The sequence below is a fragment of the Mustela putorius genome, unplaced genomic scaffold, assembly GCF_011764305.1.
Source record: "Mustela putorius furo isolate JIRA1106 unplaced genomic scaffold, ASM1176430v1.1 tig00000135_pilon_pilon_pilon, whole genome shotgun sequence".
Classification (NCBI taxonomy): Eukaryota; Metazoa; Chordata; class Mammalia; order Carnivora; family Mustelidae; genus Mustela; species Mustela putorius.
In genome coordinates this window covers 4,738,934-4,760,582 of record NW_025421292.1, presented here as the reverse complement: position 1 = coordinate 4,760,582, position 21,649 = coordinate 4,738,934, and the positions used below count along the sequence as shown (strand labels likewise).

Sequence of the window (21,649 nt, the reverse complement as noted above, 5' to 3'; positions counted from 1 at the left end):
GAATGGACCTGCCTGCAACTAGAATATTTAAATAGTAACAGACCTAAAATGAACCAGCAATACTTTCCCATTAATCTTTGGCAATCAGATATTAACTTTTAGTGGTAGACAGTATTTCAAATTAATGATTAAGGAATTCTTCCTAACAAAAGAATAGTCATGAGACAAAATCATAGAAGAGCCGATGTTTAAGGCATACTGCTCTGTTGAATTGGAAAGACAGGAGAGTGTGACATTATCAACAAATCAGAGCAGTACCTATGAACCCTGGGTGACTGGAAGTGATAGTAAGTGTTACAGCACTAGAACAGTTAAGGAAGACTTAATGAAAGAGATGGGACTGTTCACTGAAGTTTGACAAATAGAACTTGAACAAATGAAGAAATGAGATTAAGGAATTCCAGCGGTGAGGAACGATGCCCACAATTGGTCCAGGAAAGGGAATGCATAAGATGAATTCAAAGTTCTAGGACTATGTTCTCATCACCTTTATTACAAAGGACTTGGGTCACCATCCACTACATAGAGGACACTCAGCTAGGGGTTGTTGTATTGAATATGACAAATAGGTGTTATCAAGCTGGTGCCCAGCCCTACTTAAGGGTCTAGGATCAAAAACATCTAATGACTCCTGGTAAATAACTTTTTCACTAATACATGAGCCATACCCAGGAAAAAGTCATATTTCAGAGCTAAATAAACTAAGCTCAATAGATTTATAAATATAGGAAAGTTACTTCTTCCTGTATCTGAAAGGAAACGGAGAAGCATATTATCCAACAATTTTAGAACCAAAAATGCTTTGTTCATGAAGAGATCATTTTGGCTCTACAAAGTCTACTAACCTTTTTTCTTTATAGCTGCCAATTCTTGCTCAATTCTAAGGCAGATAGACTGTGTGAGTTCAAAAGATATTCTCTGAAAAGCATCGAAATCTTCCACTGTGAACACATGTGTCTCAGCAGGAGGAGAAGCAATAGCTTCCAACTCTGAGCGAACAGCATCCTTGACACCAACTGCAAAGATTTCCACATCTGAATTCCTTAGTTTTATAGCAGGATCTCTGAAAGCATCTGAAGATTTCCCATCAGTGATAAGAATCATGACCTTTGGTACGTTGCCTCTTGAACCCTTGCTAGGCACAAATATTTTCTCTCTGACATAAGTCATTGCTTTCCCAGTGTTTGTAGATCCTCCTCTGTAGGGGAAGGTGTTTATTGCTTCAATTATATCTTCAACTTTGGTGAATTTTTTCAAAGTGAACTCAGTATGAGGATCCCGGCTGTACTGGACAAGACTTATCTGTACCCTATTTGGTGAAATCTCAAAACTTTTTACGAGAACTTCCAGAAAGGCTCTAACTTTAACAAAGTTTGCAATCCCAATGCTATAGGAGCCATCAACCAAAAACACAATATCGGCTTTTATATCCACACCACGTGAGCATTCTGTGAAAAGAAAAAAGTCCATTAAAGTTCAACAAATATAAATTAATCATTAAATATAGATACCTAGTTTTCTTAATAAGCACACTTATTTAAAAGAAAACTATTAAAAATATTTTAAAACTAAACCTGAACCAGTAAGACATACTGTCCAATGGACAATCACATATACTAAACCCAATGATAGACCTATTCACTTACCCACTTGAACTTTCATTGGCTGAGTCTTCTCCATTATTGAAATGGGTTCACTGGATGTCAGTCCCTTCATGGCAGAAACACTGATCTGGTATTCTGTGTCTGCTGAAAGGTCACGAACACTGAGTGTGGTGGTCTGAGGACCCACACTGAGAGCGTGCTGTCGGCTTCCAGCCGTCATTGGTATAAGAAGGACTTTATAGCCAGTCACTGGACTAGGAGATGGACTCCAACTTAGCTTAATGTATTTTGATGAGACTTCTGTGGCAACCAAATTTGAAGGAGGTTCAATAACTGCAAAGTAACAAGCCGAACAGTGACTAAAAACAGTGAGATGCAGGGGCACCTGGCCTACAGAACTGGAGGAGCATATGTCTCTTGATCTAGGGGTCATAGGTTCAAGCCCACGTTGTTTATAGAGAATAAATAAATAAATAAATAATAACTACAGTGAGATGCAACCCTTAGGTTTGGACAATCAATTCTCCTTATCCAAATTAATCATGAATTAGTCTAGAAGAGCTGCCTAGTTCCAACTCTCTACTTCCACCTATACCTATCCACAACCAAAAGAAACTCAGTGCCTGATTTTTAGTCCAGGCACTGAGAAAATTAGGGGAAAAGAAAGTTGTTGGAAGACATTAATAATAAGATGTCTGATGTATAATTCTGTGGAACCAAGATTTCCATTTTGGTTTTGATATTTTATTCATTGTCTTTATTCTTAGGTATCAAAGTAGGCACTTGATAAATATCTGTTTAATCAATTACTTACTCAATTCTTTTTCTCTTTTAATGATACTATAAAGGCTAAAATATAATCTTTAAAAGACACTTCATAGTACAGTAAGAAAGATAAAGGATTCAGCAGCTCTTAAACAAGTTCTTCTAATTTCAGAAAATTTTATTCTCACTTATTTCAAGCCAAGGAAAAAATGTTCATAATGCCACCAAGAGTGACTCAATGTTTTATAACATGTACACTAACAAGGAAATATTGATCATCTAAAACATTTCTATCCTTATGCAATGTAGAATCTAGTGAGGTACTTAACAGATAATATGACAGTGAGGTACTGAACAGGTAATATGAAGTATTTTAAGATACTTCAGATCAAATTTTCACACTTTTACATTTGTCAATGGAATCAACTTCCCAGAATATACAGTTCCTTTTTCTAAAATTGAAATTACATTTCATCCTGCAAGAAGTGGATGATCAAACAGGCACAAATTTCCTCATGGCCTCTTCAAAAAGGTAATCATATGGAGTGCATAAAAATGATTTCTAAAAAGTGACAAGTGGTGGGAGCAGGGAGAAACAACAGATGTGCCAACTGGATATTTGGCCAAAACTTTTGAGTGACACAGAGATAAAGCCGCGGACCAAACCAGGAAGGAAGAGAGGCCCCAAGGAGCACAGTGAACACCTGCAAAGCAGCCCCATGCCCTATGCAAGCCAAGTTCAAACAGTGGCAGGATGGACATTTGATCTATCCCACACATGCACCCCAGGGAAGACAGGGCAGCGTTAGAATGTTTAAAAAACTAAGTAAAGAGAGGTTAATCGGGAGAAAGTGGGGTGAGGGGATCAATTTTGTAATCACATAGAGCAAGAGAATCAGACATTAGGCAGTAAAACAAAAGAAAGAGGCTTGGAGCCCATGAAGTAATGAGAAGGGGTTCTGAAACAGAACTGCAGCCCTCGAATGTTGCCAAAATACTTGGGGTTTGGAGATTAAAGAGTTTATAAAACTGAAGAAGTAGCTATTTAGAACTTATCTTTAATCCCTTGTCAATTCTCAGGCTAAGAGAAGAACAATCATGGAAATTGTGACTTTTTAATGGCCAAAAGGATGTTTATGAAATGTCCTCTGAAATGTCTTTTCTTTCTCCCATGTATTTAGAAGAAATAACTGATAAAAATGGGAAGATTTTCCAGATGTGGAAGGATTAAACTGACTGATCCTTGAAGTATTTTTTAAAAACTTTGAAAACATGCAGAGAATGATGATAGAAAACCCTTTTGTTTCACCAGTGAGAGAACACTGTTTCTCACTAGTTGATGTTGCTGAATGATACATGTCTGCCCAGCCTGTCATTGCTTACTTCAGAGTGTAAGGCCATTAAAGCAAGTACATGGAGAGCATAATTATGGACATTCAACGTGCACAAAATCGTCGCAGAGAAAAAGAACAAGTCAAACGTGTCCAAAAATGATTTTTAAGAACTTTATAATGATATAAATGTTTTACTTCATGTTCTACCGAGGGAGGGGGAACAATGCAAATGATAAGTTGAGTTACTAAAAAGCCATATGATGGAGTATACACCTGGAGAATCACCAGATGTGTTTGAGTAAATGTGCCTACTTTTAGAATACCTGTAAAGCTATAAATGCTACCAAATAATGGAAAAGGCGAACACAGGGGAACACTGAACCATTCACTCACCTTCTTCTCCACTAACCAATTCACCAAGTTGTTCGTCAACACCAGAGCACACCTGGGAGATGATCTCATTCTGAATATCCACAATTGCATCAAAGTTGGCCACGTTGAAAACATGGTTTAATGAAGGCGTGGAAGCGATTTGTTTGAGTTCTTTTGCATCTGCAGCTTTAATGCCTTCAAAAACAAAAGGACAAGGATATATATTGGAAAGAAAAATGTGCTGAATTAGGGAAGTTCTTTGCCTTCTCAGTCCTTCAAAAGTAAAGCCATTTGTAAATCCTTACGTAGTCATAAATCAGAATTGCTTGGCTTCATAACGAACGTGCGATTGTTCAAATGACAAAGTCATTTTATAATTTCATAGAAAGTGGCTGGCCAGAAAGGAAAATGAATGGTTAATAAAACAGAGCAGGCTTTCATCTCAACCCTGCCATCATTTGCCTCTGCCATCTGTAAAGATAATACTTTTTTTTCTTCCAGAGTCCTGAATGACCTGGAACCCTCCAAATTCTTCAAGTATTACATAATACAGGAAACACATCTAAAAAAGCACTTAATGATAATACAAGGAGGATCTTTATTAGAATCATTGGTCCAGCATTCTTTGAAAAGGAGAGGGCTGGCAAAAATATGAATACCACCTCACAATGCATAGGCTAAGGGAGTTATGTATTAAGAGAAATACATAAGCAGAATTTTTATTCAAAAGATGACATGGTTTAACACTACACTATGAAATGCACTAAACACTTCTAATAGCATCTTTCTTTAAGGAATGTACCTTTCTTCTTCATAAGCATTAATTATTGAGTATGTCGAGAGCAAAAATACTTAACCAAATGTGACCTACCCAAAGAGAAAACTTCAACCCCAATATTTCGAAGCTCTCTTGCTGGGATTTCCACTTCATCCTGGGATTTGCCATCCGTAATAATAATTGCCACTTTAGGAAAGCCAACTCTTGCTCCAGCAGATTCCGTGAAAGTATTTTTAATTAAGTAATCAATGGCATCCCCTGAAGTGAAAAAGAAACATGTTCGTTCACTCCTTACTATAATATTTTGCCAAAGTCAAAAACCATGTGATTATTCTCAAGATTATTTAGCATGTTAAAATTGTGCAATGCACAATTTCTTTCCCATACAGCTATTTCATTTATTTTCAACAATAACAAAATTTGTAAAATCATACCTGTCATTGTGTTGCCACCTTTGTATGGAATTCTTTTAATTGCAGCCAGAAGCTCATCCCTTTGGTAGTACTGATTTAAGTTAAATTCAGTCCTGGTATCAGAGCTGTACTGAACAACTCCAACCCTTGTCTTCTCTTCCCCAATGTCAAAAGCAGACACAAGAGCACCAATAAAGTCTAGAATGTATTTAAAATTATTTCTTCCCACACTCCATGAGCCATCCACGAGGAACACTAGATCAGTCCAGGCACTGACAGAGCATTCTGAAATACATTTGATATATTTTTAAATGATGTATTCTTAACTCTATCCATCCTTAACAAATACAAACTAACATTGAAAAACTATGGTCTCCTTAAATCATTTTGTTCATTAGAACATATTCACATTGTTCTTCACCCACAACTGATATGCACAAAAGAATATATCATTTTATTAACAAACACAGAAGCATTTTCAGTGCCTTCACTGAGATGGATTTATGGAACAATATGGCTCATAAGTAGTATATAAGACTTTGTGCAAGAAGAGATAAATAGATACATGACCTACTCTCCAAGAACATGTGACTGAAGTATTCATCCTATCAACCTATTTTTATAAACGACATCCTTTTCCTTTTCTCTCCAAGTACAAATTACACAAAACATCTGGGATACATACAAAATAAGCAGTGTCTTCATTCCTTGGTATTTAGCAATAAATACAAAACAATTGCTGTCTTATTCAAGCAGATGTAGTTAAGCAGAAGGAAAGGGAAAATCTTTAAAAATTCTGCATTTTAGAACACAATTGTCTAAAGTTTGCAGTGACTTAGTCTAGAGGGTTAATAGAATCTAACAGAAGTAAAAAGAAGCATAGGGGCACGTGGGCAGCTCAGTCATTTAACCTTCTACCTTCAGCTCTGGTCATGATCCCAGAGTCCTGGGACCCAGAATGGAGCATTGGGCTCCCTGCTCAATAAGGAGTCTGCTTCTCCCTCTCTCTCTGCTCCCCCCCACCCCTCCCACCAGATCCTGCTCTCTCACTCTCTCTCTCTCAAATAAATAAATAAAATCTTTAAAAAAAAGATGTAAAAAGAAGTATAAATATGATACAAGATAGTCAAAATATCTTATTGTCCTAATTACCAGTGTATTTAAATTTGACACCTAAAACCTACTTTTACAAAACAAAGAATAGAAAAACATTTCAGTTCAAAAGTAAAAAAGGCACATTATATCTTTAAATTACTTAAATGCAATGACTGGCTTTTATAAATGAACACCTGAGTCTTTCCTTTTCTCTGCAGTCAGAATGAAAACAGGCTGATTTTCATGAAAATCTGTATTTGAAAGGCAACACAAAGTGAATTTTCTGAAGATGTTTTCATCCTTGTAAGTCAGCTGGTGAATAACAAAAGAAATACTTGGCTACAAAGAGAAGGAAAGGGTCTTGGAAAATTTTGGAGCTAAATACAAGTTGTGTGCTTAAATAATTTTTGCATACCATTTAAGGGGCCCATTTAAGTCTATTGATTGGTCAATATTTGCTATGATGCTTTGATTTAGAATAAATATTGATGGTTGAGGAAAAATATTAGCATTATAACTACTACAAAGTTCATTGTAGATTATTAGACATCAGAAAGAATGATGAACAGGCATTTGTAAGGAAAAATTCTAGGTAAAGGGGACTTTGTATTCAAATCCTTTTGCTGTCCTCCTGGTCATAAATCCAACTTTTATAAGTAGCAAATTAGAAGTCCAAGAAACCCCTTAAGGGTTTCCCAGTAAGTCAGACAAAACAATAGAACACAAAGGAGGCTAGAAATTGCCAAAACTAGACTGAATAAAATTCCTTTATTTTGGTTATGAGTGCACCAAGGATCATTGGGTATCTTATTTTGTTTGGGGTTGGGCTACCAACTGTATATTACAAAGAACACTGTGAACAGCGTTGTTTTTCGTGACTTTTTCTTTTCTAATTTGTTGTTTTTCGTGACGTTTTCTTTTCTAATTTGTCTCCATGATTCTTTGTGGGGGTGAAATAACAATAGAGGTGGTGCAAGAATGTATCAGAATGACCGGGGGAGTTGTTTGAAACTGGATAAGGCTCCACCTCCATCTCTCACCCCACTGAGTCCCAGACACCAGCTCCCCAAAATCCTCTCTGAAAAATGTATATATCCTTTAGATATGTGAAGACCCACATGTTACTAGAGCTGTCTTACACAGACACTGGAAATGGTGACACTGACATCAATGAAAGGCATGCAAATACTCTAGAGGTGAGCATAACACAGCCAGAGATTTGGGAATATATTTCCATGGCAAGAAATTCTTCAAACATAAGGAGGGCATCTCTCTGGTATTCTAGCTTTATATTCCCCATATAGCCCTATTTCTATTCGTTTGTCTTTGAGAAATGAGTTAAGTCTAGTGGTGAGCTTTGTTTTTCACCTACTGCCAAAATCCTACCAAAACAAACAAACAAACACACACAAAAAAAGGTGGATACACACCAATATACAGTTTATTCCCAGTATAATGAATACTTACTAAATGGAATGAAAAACTGACTAGAAACTCAAAATGTAGGTAGTACAACCTGTTTTGTCAGATATTACTATTATATTGCCCATATTACTTCTAGATAACACCTATAGAAGTTAATATAGGAATAAAATCAAAGTATGCATATACTTGGAACATCTCCTTTACGTTACATTTGTTACTTCTATAAATCCAAGCAAAAATATTAAGGGAAATACTTACTTTGTATCTCTGGTTTTCCAGGTTTCTTCTCACCTGGCTTTGTCGGACCACCTGTTTGAACTGAGTCAAAACTTGATTATTACAAAAAGAAATGAACCTGTACAAATACTTCCTAAAAATATAAATATGTTGTTTTCCCACTACTGTCTTTCAAACGTATGATCCATGCCCAGCTGCTTAGAGAATACTGCCAAATAAGCCATGCCTTACAAATTACTTTTGGTGAGGTTTTAGCTGTATTTCAAAAAGACAGTGATATTGTAGGCTGGCAAAGTTTAATGTTTTTAATAGTTTTCGCTCATATGTTCCTGCTGCTTCCAAAGACTAGGGTTGTAAATCAAGAATGAATTATTTACATCCACAAATACCTAGGTTCATAGGAAGAATATTTAATACTGATACAAAGCAACTCTGCATAATAGATTAAATCTGAAAGCTGGAGATGTCTCCAGCAAAATTAAAAGCATAAAGGTACTTTATATGTGTGCTTACTTGTTAGTTGTCCTATAACAGGTACACTTTCCTCTACTTCATCATATGAAGTAATTGTCACCACATACTCTATTTCAGGTATAAGGTCTGATAATAAAGTTTCAGTGGTACTAGCTGCAAGGGTAAATTCTTTAGTGGGCCCATCTGGAAATACAGAAAGGAAAATATGAATGGAATAAACTATCTTTCACATATAACATGACACAATATAATATCATTCCCAGATATACTCAAAATCTAAAAAATTAAATATATATACATTTTTTCAGAACATCCAAACACTATCTCCATTATCTTCTTCTCTCTTCTGAAACCAAAACTTTGAAATTCTATAAATGGACTGGCATAAATGTCCATAAATGGACTTTACTTAATGATAATCATATTCAATATTTGTTTGAGGACTCAAGGTTTCCTCTGGGATAAAGATACATCAGAATATCAAACCAAAATTTCCCATTGTTTCTGAAGGTAAATGGTAGATAACAAAATTATCTCATAAATGAGACCCAAAAACCCCCAGAAAATAACTTAATTTTAAATTATGTCCTGGAGAAGAGTGAAGAAAGGTTATTAGGGGATGAAAATCAACTCAAGAACAACAAACACCATAAGCTGAAATTAAGCTGTAGTGGGAAGCAGTCTGGACAATGCATTCTCCATCCTCAAAAGGTTGTTTATATTAATATGTAGCCACAGTCCTCTCAGTTGACTTAACTAGATATCAAACATTTCAAAATACCATGTACTGGGTATGTACTTATATACTGACAGTTATGTACTCCCCTCTACTTCCTACCACCTGACCAGAGTATGTTCATTCTTAATTCAATCAGGAAACAGTATTTCCTAGGGACTAAGAACCTTCTAGGATTTTTAATTTTATTATATTTTCATCAAAACAGAAATAATCAAAAGAAGTAACAGGTAGTATAATAGAACCCCAAGAAACAGTCCTGGTTTAAGTGTGGAGCATGCAGAACCAACCAGGGCCCCCAAAGGACAAGATACCAGGGCTCTGCTGGGCTGGGTGGTCTCGGTGCCAGTTTGCAGAGTACAGAAGTCAGGAATTCCCATTACGTGGAAACCGATAGAACTGTTTTTCAACAGCTTTATTGCTTTGGAATAAACGAATGAGTTAACTGCAAGTACATTTGGGGAGAAAAGATTCAAAGAAGAAAAAGTAAATTGTTGACCCCTTAAGTTCCCAGATCCTATTAAAAATTTTTTCCCAGTTCTGTGAGAAATTAGCATTTTAAATCATTAGTATTTTTAGAGGCCATAGTGATAAATTATACTGACCTCATCCCTCTCTATTATCGGCCAGATAAGACTTCTTCCTACCACCTGACCAGTGTTAGTGGAAATGGTTATTTTCCCTTTCCATGTTAAAACTGAAAGTTAATCAACAGAGATTAGTTTTCCACACTTGGGCAACATCATAAACACTTAAAGATAACTCCTGAGAACAATCAAAACAAGGTGTTTTGTTGTTGTTGTTTTTCAAAGACTCTTAGCCCAGGATCTGTGGAATCCACCTTGCCAAAGTAAATTCCTGTCTTCCATCATGGCAGCTAACCATTATTCCATATTCCAGAATGTTTCCTGAATACTGAAATGTGCAGGAGACTGGGTAAGGAATTATAACTCACTTCATCACTTGACACTTTAAATATTGAAAAGACTAATTCAAGAAGAATATCAAGAAGTGAGAATCCTATTTTATAAAATCAAATATTACAAGCAATATTCTGACCAGGCCAAAAAAAAAAAGTCCACTTTTAATAACAGCAGCTTAGCACAATGAACCATTTTAATAAAACTCAATACTACAAAAATATAATAATGAGTACTAGGCTGGAAATCTGAAGAACCTGAGTTTACCAAATATCTGGTGACATTGGTTGAATTCCTAAGGTTTTCTAAATATCAGCTTTCTCATAATGAAATGGAAGGAGGAGAGAAGACTGGTTTATATCATCTTTGATGTCTCTGTTTTAAAACCCCAACATCTCAAAACTTACCTGTTGTAGGGTCTACTGTTATTCTGTAACCCACAATTGGATCAGCTGGTCTTGCCCATGACATATGAACAGTATTTTCATCTATTATTTTAAAATTCAAGTCTGAAGGTGGGTCAACTGCAAAAGAGAGAGTTGAGATCAAATATATTTTCCAATTCACAAATTTTCAATTTAATCAATAAAGAATTGTGTTGAGCAAAGCTTACTAAAATTGTCTTTGCATAAATTTGTTTCCAACAAATATAAAAGATATCTTGTTGGATAAGAATAAAATTAAAAGCTGACAAGATATGACAAAACATCAGAGAGTATACATATTATAGAAGACAGCACAAAACACTTTTGATTCTTGAGTTGCTAGGTCATCCAAGGATGGCCAGCAAAATCAAGCATAATAGAAACATATTTGGATACAAGTACATACAAGTACAATGAAATCACAGATAATAACCACATATGCAAACAATTCACATAACAATTAAAGGGATCTCAATACATGCGGAGAGCATTTTGAACAAGCATGCCAAATCACAACCTGCTTATAACCATAGAAGTTAATTTAGAACATTGACATAGTAGTATTTTTCCCAAAATATGGAAAAGAATCACTGATGTTTTTGATTCTCTGCATCATTGTTGTGCATAATTTTTGTTTGATAGATCTCAGTCTGTGCAGAGATGAAATTTAATGAAAGAGAGAAGTCATGGGAAATTTAGCACTGTTATGTTGCACAAGAAAATATACATTTAAATGTATATTACATGGACAAATGTTCACATGGACAAATATTCAAAAATAGTAATAAGGGCTGTTAATTTATAAATATATAAAAATTATATGTAAACAGTTGTTTATAAAACTAATATTCTGCCTGTTTACACCAATATGCTTGCTGTATGTTTGCCAGGTGTAAACCCACACTGTTATTTTCCTTTGCAGCAGGTATACTCCATACTAGAAATGGCATTTTAGGTTAAAATGCCAGTATGGTCCTTTACAAAACAATGGTTAATTATGAAAAGACAACATCAAACCATATGTTTATGGACATTTATTTACAGAACTTAAAGAAAACAGTGAAGAAGGATCAGTGATCTAAAGACATGACTGTGCATAAAAACTTGGAGAAGTCAATGACAGGAATACTTGAAAAGTACAGAAAGAAATAGTTTACATACAAAACTATACAGCTTCATGCATGTGTCAATGAAATGTTGACTTGTTTTTAGTTTCCCACAATGAACGAAAGCCTCCATGTACAATAGTCATTACACAAAGACGTTTCAGAGATATTTTATAATGATATTCTCTCTGCAATGTTCATGCCTCTTCATGCAGCATTGTACTGACTCACTGTCAGTGCATGGTCAATGTGTTATAAATGATTACCCTTGAAGTAGGTCAACAAAGTAAGATGACTAGCAGCCATCCTCTTCTTAAAGTATTTAAGTCTGAAAGTGTTCCTTGTGAGTCAGATTCTTTGCATCTCTTTTGAGGGATTACGATCTCCTTTTAGGTTTTCATAGATGTCAATTGAAATACAGTGGTAGCGTTGAGACGCGAGTCACAGAATTTAACTGGGGTTAGGGATCTCTGTAATATTAATAGCACATTTAAATGGAAATAAAACAAATTAAGTAAGCAAACATTTGCTTTGAAGAACTGATGCTTCCAACTGTAGGAGATGGCTTCTTATTTTCGTTGGATATACTAGCCACGGAATGAATGTTATTTTCTTACTATCCATACACAGGCAGTGAGATTAGACTATTAATCTACATGCATAGCTTAATTATTCAACATTCTGTTGTCTGTAATCATATTGCAAGGTTTAGCTGGAGTCATCACTTAGTATAACAAGCATGCAACAAATGTTAATAGAACAAGAGGTATTAAGAATATCATTATAAAATATTGTTCCAGTAGCAATGGCTCAGGACAAATTTAATGCAAAGGCAGACACAACTGGCCTGAGCATGCTTTTAAAAAAAATCAGTACATGGAAAAACAGTACCACCAACCTTGCAAGGAAATTGACCTGAAGCAGCGGACATTAGGTTAAAACTGCTGAAGGGCAGCAGCGGCCCACCTTGTTGGTGTCCAAATGACCAGGATTCCAGAAAAACTGAAAAATTGACTGTTGGGAAAAGTCTTTAACATTTCAGAGGATTTTAAGGTGTTCATAGAAAGTCAGATGTGGTACTTGGGAATCAAAAGCAGGAAAGAATGGCCAAGTAGCATGTGTACAACTGAGAGCCCACTCCACTTTTCCACTTTGTATCACATGTAAAACCTTCCAGGCTTGCCACTCCATTTGTATGTTTTTTGCTTGTTCATTTCACAAGAAAAGATAACAAGGCAAGTGTGAGTAGGGTCCCGTGTCAACTTGATCAATGAGAAACATTTCTTTATTAATTTTGAAAACCTTTTTTTGCATAAAAATAATTCACAACTGCCAACGCATTGTCACAAGCAGTGTCTACCCTGAGACAATGCAGATGCCAGAATATTTCAAATATGAGCTGAGCTATCTATGATGGATTATGATTGCAGAGAGCCACAGTTGCATAGAATGAGAATCTGAACCAAGAGAACTAGAACTCAAATTATAAATAAATAACATACCTGAAGACCGATAACGGAAAGACTAAAATTTTAAGTACTCCTAACTTTAGTAGTTTTAACTCCCATTTAGGAATAATGCTTTCCCTTATCAACAAGCTATGCTATGAAAACTGCATTCTGGTGATATTTTTGTTACATAAATTGACAGAATGTGGGGCTTTTTAGGAATGATAATTAGAGCCAGCCATTTTCCGAGTGTCTACTACACAACAGGCAGAGTACAAGTCACCTTTATTGTCTCTTTTTCTTCTCATAATGATCCAGCATAATGTGCCCTGTTATCCTTTTCACAGATGAGTCCGTGAAATTCAGAGAGATTAATACAGCTAATAAGCAACAAAACTTTGATCCCATAGTCGGACTCCAGAGCATACAATGTAAAAAAGAAGAAATATTTGAGTGAATGGCTAACTTTACAAAGCAATATTTGTACATATGTGCCTATTAATACATACCCTTGCATTTTTTTATTCTATTAAAAAACATTCTTTGATGTCTGTTCAGTAAGAAATATGTGGTATTCAGATATTTCCAGTTCAGATATGGATAGAATTTGAGAAATTAACTTTGCCCATTTTCTTTAAAACTAAAGTATCTATCCTGATATGTATTTTATAAAACAATTTTTTTCATTATGGTAAGCAAAAGGAAGTTTACCAACAGAGATGAATGGATGGATGGAAAGATGGACAGAGAGGAGAATGGTCTAGTAAGTTTTGGTAACATATATGTTAAAGATAAAGCAAAACATACTACCCAAATATCATCTTGATGAACTAGCAAGATCTTTTAGTCTGATCTCTGTGGTAACCCTGAAAAGGATATTACTCTACCTTCAGAAACCTTTAGTAGTATGCAAAAGTGCTTTCACTTTATGCATTTGGCATTAATTTATATCTTCCATCCAAAGCTAGTCTAAGTTTAATGATCTTTGCCATGATATAATCATTTCATTTGTGTTTGTAAGATAAAAAATGAACAGTTGACATTTTAAACAAGTGAGGGATTATTCTGTACACATTACAAGACATGTTCTTTTTCAGGGCTGAGCAGTTTTCAAGCAAGAAGCAACCTAGTACTAAAGCAGGACAAGAAAACCTGAAGTAACCATATTAGTTGACTGAGTTATTCAGCCTCTCTTCCTCATTTTCCCATTTGCAAATGAGAAAATCAGAACAGATGATCTGTAAGTTCCTCTATAGTCCAAAATTTCTGTTATGGCACAGTATTATCAGATAAACATAAACACAGGGGCATTTGGGTGGCTCAGTTAGTTAAGCATCTGCCTTCAGCTCAGGTCATGATCCCAGAGTCCCAGGATTGAGCCTCACATTGGGCTCCCAGTTCAGCGGGGAGTCTCCTTCTCCCATGCCCGACTCCCCCACCCCTGACTTGTGCTCTCTCTCACTATCTCTCTCTTTCAAATAAATAAAATCTCAAAAAAAAAAAAAAGACAAACATAGACACATTATAAAAATACATATTAATTAGCCTCTAACCTAGACACAAGACAATTACAACTTGTCTGTAACGGCCTCAACTCACTGGTCAATTGATAATAACCTCATTAATTATAAATACAAGTCAAACTTACTAAACTTAAAACCCTGTTTTTCACAAGACATGTTCAACTTAAATTCCAGGTTAATTAGAAAGATGTCTAATTCTCAGGGAATGCTGGCCATTAATCTTTTAAATGCTAAGTATTAAGTTTCCTAAAAGGCAATTAACATACTATATGATACATGAAACAAAAATGATTCATACATTCTAGGTCATACAGAACACTGGCCAAGTTACAAGGCCAATAAAGTCTACTAAAGCAAAAAAAAAAAAAAAAAAAATCATTTCGCCCTCATTTCCATAAGACAAAATACTGTATTATGAAAAATAAAGTTCCTTGTATAAGCAGATAGAAGGAAAACAACAGGACAAGAGTGGTACCACTATAAAAAAAGGAGATACAAAAAGTGTATGCTAAAACCTTTTTAATTAATTTCAAAAAAGGTATTGTTTTTAACATATACAAAGTTAAGGAAATAGAAATTGGTTGGAAAATAGTATGAATTCAAGAGTTCAAGCATGGCATTGTACAAGGGAAAGAAAAGTAACTATGGCCATTTTACATTACAGCTCAGTTCAAAATGACATAGCAGGGGTGCCAGTTGAAATTTTGAAATGCCCCCCAATGTTTCCAAGAAATTTTCTTTCCAGTCATTATCCCCAGAAAGACCTTGGCCACAAATTGTGGTAGCCCTTCACAAGCTCGTGGGACCACTTAGCTGGTAGTAAACACGCAAGCTGTGCTGTCCAATACAGGAGCCACCAGCCACATGGGGCGATTAAGCACTTGAAATGCGGACAGTTCAAAATAAAACACACTCCAAGTGGAAAAGATATGTCTGATTGCAAATACTTAGTACAAAGTTGTAAAATATCACACTAAAAAAATTTATATTGATTACATGTTGAAGTGATAACATGGTGGATATAGTGGGGTAAGTTAGATGTAATATAAAGAGTAATGTCTCCTGTTTCTTCTTCCTTTTTTAATGTGACAGCCAGAAAATTTTAAGTCACACATGTGGCGTGCTTTTGTGGCTTACAATATATATATTTTTGACAGTAGTAAACTAGAAAACAAGGCAAAAAAAAATGAATTCCAATAAAACGTAATTATTAAATGCTGACCCTAAGGAGGTGGGAGACAAAAAGACACAGCTGAAGCAAAAGTGAGCTGCTCCAGATTGGAAAGTTAAAATGCGAGAAATATGGAAATGATCAGTAACATAGATAGTAAAATGTTCTCTTCTTTTCATTACTGCTGTATAGTTGACACACAATAGCAAAATGTTCTCTTTAACTGCACTTTGCTAAGCAGCCATTGTCCAATTGAGAATTGATTTTTTTCCACTTACATCATTTCCAACCTAATTCTTTTCCTAATAATTCTCAAATCTTTCTGATTTTCAAATAACTATTCTCTTAAGGGGCAATAAATAGGCCACTTCAGTGAATTATCTAAAAATATCTTTAGAAGGGCTTCCAGAAGCTCCTCAAATAAAATTCCTTCCTAAAAACGACATAGAGAGGAACATTAAAGGCAACCTCATCTGAGTATTACTTCACAGAGACCACTTTGCAAAGCCTCTACAGTCACACAGGAGGGGTCAGATAAGAGGAGCAAGTTTCTGTCACTTTTCTAAGCAGGTAACAAATTCTGGAGCCTCTCTGTTTTTCCTAATCTTCTTTTTTTTTTTTTTTTTTTTTTTTTTTTTTGCACCTACCATCCTGAAGTGGAAAATCAAACACAATAGAAAGTTTTTTTAAAAATCTCAGTGTTGCTATGAAAGGGCTCTCCTTTCCCACAACCTCTAAAAAAGTACCACCCACCCTAGAATTCCCACAGCTGCCCCATGCATTTCTTTCCTCCCTTAACTCCATCTGGGGCATTTTTATTGGGAAAAAAACAAATTAAGGTGTCTGTTATGGTATTATCTGATTTACCTTGCAGAACAAACAATAACTCTAGTTTGTGGGGTCTCGGATGATTCTTGAAGGAACACAGAAGCTCTCACTAGATTAATACACAGAAATAACTTTTTAAATAAATACTGAGAAATTAGGACATCAAGTGCACATAATAAAAAGAATAAAGTGAGGTTGAAAATCTAGCAAACGTCCTTCATTTTCAGGACTTAGTCGTTTTGCAGACCTCGGGACCAGGACACCCAGGTCCCAGCCCCTGACGGAACCCACTCAGGTCTGATGTGAGAGGGAAGAGGGGAAGGATGGAGAGCCTGGCCTTCCTGGCGCCCGCTTGCTTTCTGTTGGAAACCTTGGCGCAGACCCGAACTGTCCTCGCCGGACTGGGCCTGAGCCACGTTCCTCTGAGCTCCACAAACCAAACAGGGAAGCAGTGACCCTGGGTCAGGAGAACCCATTCTGGGTCCGGATCTCCGCTTGCCACCCATCCCCGAGGCGGTTTAGTTGCCACCTGGTTCGCCTCCACCGTCCGCCTAAACGGCTGAGCTCCCCACAAAACACACAGAGGCGCAGAGCCGGCACTGTTGGAGTCCTTTATTTTATGCTGTCCCCGAGGTCACAGCCCGGAACCAGGTGGTGAACAGCCATGCGAGCGAGCCTGCCCGCGCTCTGGGGCTCCCGGGTAGCACCAGGAGGCGTCCAGTTCGTAGAGCTGGGTGCAGCTGTCGCCCCCTCCCGGCTGGCTGATCCTCTCGGAAGGCGGCAGTGTAGGTGGCAGTGTGGACAGCACACCGCAGGGACAAGCGCAGGGAGACCACACAGCACTGTACGGAATGGTTTAAGCAGAATACGAAAGAGCTTGACCTGAGAGCTGGAAAATAGACAGGCCTCAGGAGAAGGGGGTGTTTCTCTGAGAGGAGAGAAACATCCGGAGAAAACACGAAGTACAGGGAAAACGGAGCAAGCAATAGTGGCAAGATCCTTTGTCTTTTCCTTTCTAGAGTTCTGCATTGTCACTGAGGGAGGGGAAAGGAAGAGCATTTTACCTTCTGCCTCAATGGAAGACAGGAGCAGGGCCGCGCCCAGGGCGGCGAGCACTGCGGGAAGCCTGGGTCGCATGCTCAGCGTCCAAGCTCACAGCCACATGAAGGGATCTGCGGGAAGAAGCAGTGACCGTATCAGAACCGGGTCGGGCAGGCCTGGCACCAGGTTAGAACTGGAGCCTGGAGCCAGGCCAGGACCCGACCAGATCTGCCTTAATAACCTCAGGGCCCAGCCTGGCGTATAATAGGCCTATTGTGGAGCGGTGGAAGTCAAGTTCATCTGCTGCAGTTTAATCATGGCACTAAGAGGGATTTCAAGTTTAAAGAGGGTCCTGTTTTCCTGGAGGTTGGTCCTGCTTAGCATCCCTGGGTGATGGCCTTACCAGGCCCCACATGACTTCATCCTGCCTTGGTGATGGCTAATTCAGAGGTCACTTTATCCCTGACTCAACTAAATGTCTCTTCCAGCTGGGGATTTTATTTGGCCGGCAGCTTTTTCCTAGCTGCTGAACTCTTTAGGTAACTGTACTTTAGTGGTCTCAGGGTAGTTTGGAAAAGTATAATAAACCTCTTTTATTCTCTTTTTTTTTCTTCATTTTGTTCTGCCTACAAATATGCAGTTCTTTAAGGTCTGAAATGGATTATACAGAAATATGTAAGTCCCAGCCGAAACCTGACCGGACAGCTAGCTGCTTTGTCTTCACATCTGATAAATCTTTTACCCAAGATGAGGGGAAAACAACTCTAAGATACATAATTTTTAAAAAAAGGACAAGCCATAGAACAGACAAAAAAAAAAAAAAAAAAAAAACCACTCTTGTCTGTTTTCCCAAGATATTTTTATTCCTTTAACTTATTTTCACTTCACTTATTCCAGAAGATTCCAAATTCCAGAAGATTGCAGGTATATATGGTCCACATGAGACTATGTTCTATTCTGATTTTTCCGGATTCTGTACCTAGATTATTAATTCCTTAAAGACAAAGAGTCTAATTCATCTTTGGTAACTCCCAGCACACAGTAGGTGTTTAGTCTATGTTGGCAGAAGAGAATCTTCTTAAATATTCTAAGGTCCAACTCAGAGACAAAAGCTACTAGCAATGAACTGAACTGGGAAACTGCCAGAGGCAAAACATAAAAAGAGAGTTGACTGTGAAGTACATAAATTATTATAAAGCAACAGATGAGTCCCCTTGAAAAACGAAGTTCTGTTTGGGAATCCAAAAAGGAGCCAAAGGTCGAACTCTCTTTGAGAAAAGAAACTGACAAGCTCCAACCATGCCCTTCCAAATTATTGGCACAATGTATTAGAGCATCTCTCCTCTGCCTGAGTGTAAATTACATTTTAAACGTCTGATGAGCAGGCGTGCCAAATTGCCCAGAGGTCCTTTTTATGAAGCCAAGATTAAAATGTTGGCGCTGCTCTGAAGATTCAAGGGCTCCAGCGATTTCTTTCTTCCTAATTAACAGCTGTTTGACATTTCTAACCCTCTTCTTCCATCAGTGAAAAGCAGGAGGTGAGACTGGCCCATTGTTCCCATCAGCTGGCCTTAACTTTGCTACAGTAATTTCCAACTCAGTTGGCAGCGTGCTCGCGAAAACTTAAAGGCTGACAATCGACCCATCAAAAAGCTCTATGCAACCTTTTTTTTATTAAATCTTGAACTCTTCACAAAAACCTTAATAGTGGAAGGAAGCTCTTTTGTCTGGGTCTAGAGCGCCACCTATTGGCTGCCTGACTCAGCGGCAAGAATGAATCATGTTGCGCTGGGGTATCCGAACCTACCCGCCGGCCAGTCATCCCGTCCATACATTCAAAAAAGAAGAAGGAAAAACAAAAACAAACAAACAAGCAAACAAACAAAAAACCACTCTCCTTTTAGCCAAAACCTTTATGTGAATGCTTAGCTCAATGCTTCACTGAACATTCTCAGACATAAATGTCTGAAAGAGGCCGCCCCTACGTGTCAGAGAGGATTCCCTCATTTCACCCTCCTGAATGAAAATGAATCATTTGCGGAGGAGCGCGTGCGGAGGGAGGTCTTAAGGGACTGGTCTCCTTCCACCAACTTGCCCCCTCTCCCACCCCGCCAGAAAAGACCCATTCTTTAACTCCTGATTCCAGTTAAAAAAGAAACTTAAATACGTTACCCCGTGGGGTTTCTCCAGATCCCTTCCGAGTCACCTACCTCCTCTTACCCACGGCGACCTTGACATTAGCCAAGGGCGGGTTTAGTGCCCATTCCCTTCCTTGCTCCATCCTCCCCCAGTGCTCCAGCATACTTTAGATCACATAGTCCAGGCTTGGGGGTGGGGGTGAGGGATAGGGGTTTTGGAACGCCCCTATGGGTCCCCTTTCCCTAAGGACACTCGAGTCAGGGTACCTCTTTTCCTCCCTCACTTCGAATCTCCGCTCCATAAATGAACCCGGCGCCTCCAAGCTCTCTGATCTTTACACTGTGTAGAATTTGGGATGGAAACTACTTCAGAGGTTCCACGGAGCCCTAGTATGGCCTCAACCAATGCACTCGGGAAGAGGTCAGGAAGGGGAGCTTTCTCCAGAAGTTGAGAAGGCCAAGGCTGAGTTCCCTAGAGCTGGATTAACCCACCATCTCAGATGCTTTGAAAAGCAAAAGAGCCAGAACACTCGACTAGGAATCTGTCTCAAGATGCCACACACACCCGCGCAGCTTCGACGAGCTGCAGAGCACTCAGCCAGCCCTCCAAAGAATTCCGCACCATGCGTCACTAAAATACCTTCCCAGCGCCGGGGCTGCACCACCGCACCCCCGGGGAAAGCTATTGCCAAGAGATAACGCGGTGGCCACAGAATCTGGGGCACGCTTCATTGAAATCGACAGCATCTATACATGAAATTCCTCTGCAAATAGAAACAATGAGCAGGGTGCTTTACGCACACAGCCGCCCTGTACAGCCCTTAAGAAAAACTACAGTTCTTTCTCCCACAAAGATAAAAGGAATCGCAGAACCCCAAGATACCCGGCAAATCTCGGGCAAAGCTCCACTCTTACGAGTGCAAACCGTTCTTGCCTGCGACCCTTAAGGGCTTGGGCAACAGGCTAGAAACAAGTTCCCCTAATTATCTTTGCGAGGTGTGGGGTAAGGGTAAATGGCTAGAAGCCGGACCAACCTGAGGCGGTGGTGACCGAGGTAGCGGCGGCGACAGCGGCTTCCCGGCGTCGTGGAAGCCGGGGTCCTGTGTGACCCCCGCACGCCCAGGCAACTGGCGCTGCGCTGGAGGAGAACCTGGCGGCTGCCGGGAGGTGGGCAGCTGCAGGGCCACCGAGGAGGCAAAGAGGCTGAGGATCCCAAGAGGTGCGGCAGACGCTGCGGAACCCGTGGAGACTGCCCGGGACCGCAGCTGCCCGCGCGCGGACGCGTCTGCGACGGTTCGCCTTAGTCGAGTGGGAAGAGGCTCCGCGCCACCGGCTACTTAATAGAGGGCTGTTCCCAGCTCTCAGTTTACTCGGTTACGAAACGCCTGAGAAGGTGGACGGCTGCCACGGGGTGATGTATGCTCCTCCGGCGGTGAAGGAGGTCTACTTTTGGGAACGTGTGCATACTTCCAGCATTCCTTCAGCGTGAGGTGGCGATCCCCGTAGTAGCAATACCCCGCCGGGGAGGGGGGAGGATGAAGGGAGGGGGAGGAGGAAGCCAGGAGGGGGACAGCCGCAGTCGGGTTCACTGCCAAGGGAAGCCGCTCACTCCTCCGCTTGGGGCGGGCTGGAGAGCTCGGGTTTCCCTATCCTTGCGATTCTCTTTAATGAATTTATTTTTTTCTAAATTAAGAACAATAGGAGGGAGGGAAGCGACTCTTTTACATTCAGAACTGCAAGAACGTGTGACCGACCCCAAACCACGCTAGCCGCATCCCCCATCATCACCACCTACACTTTCCTCCCCCTCTGTCCT

General features: G+C 38.9%; 1 protein-coding gene across 3 annotated transcripts in view; it reads right to left on the bottom strand.

Annotated features, from left to right (window-relative positions):
• The window catches only part of COL12A1 (collagen type XII alpha 1 chain), a 120,968-nt gene extending 99,629 nt beyond the window's left edge, over positions 1-21,339 (bottom strand). Inside the window, exons 1-10 of one of the 3 annotated variants that reach the window (XM_004770722.3) lie at positions 20,868-21,339; positions 17,719-17,826; positions 10,561-10,677; positions 8,537-8,680; positions 8,045-8,104; positions 5,288-5,551; positions 4,947-5,111; positions 4,097-4,270; positions 1,647-1,937; positions 846-1,448 (exon numbers count right to left, since the gene is read on the bottom strand). In XM_004770722.3, coding sequence (XP_004770779.1) covers positions 846-1,448; positions 1,647-1,937; positions 4,097-4,270; positions 4,947-5,111; positions 5,288-5,551; positions 8,045-8,104; positions 8,537-8,680; positions 10,561-10,677; positions 17,719-17,791 — 1,891 coding nt within the window. In that variant the 5' untranslated portion in view covers positions 17,792-17,826; positions 20,868-21,339. The remainder of the gene's footprint in view (positions 1-845; positions 1,449-1,646; positions 1,938-4,096; positions 4,271-4,946; positions 5,112-5,287; positions 5,552-8,044; positions 8,105-8,536; positions 8,681-10,560; positions 10,678-17,718; positions 17,827-20,867) is intronic. The other 2 variants (XM_004770723.3, XM_004770724.3) reach the window with 2 other exon arrangements.
• Between the last annotated feature and the right edge of the window lie 310 nt (positions 21,340-21,649).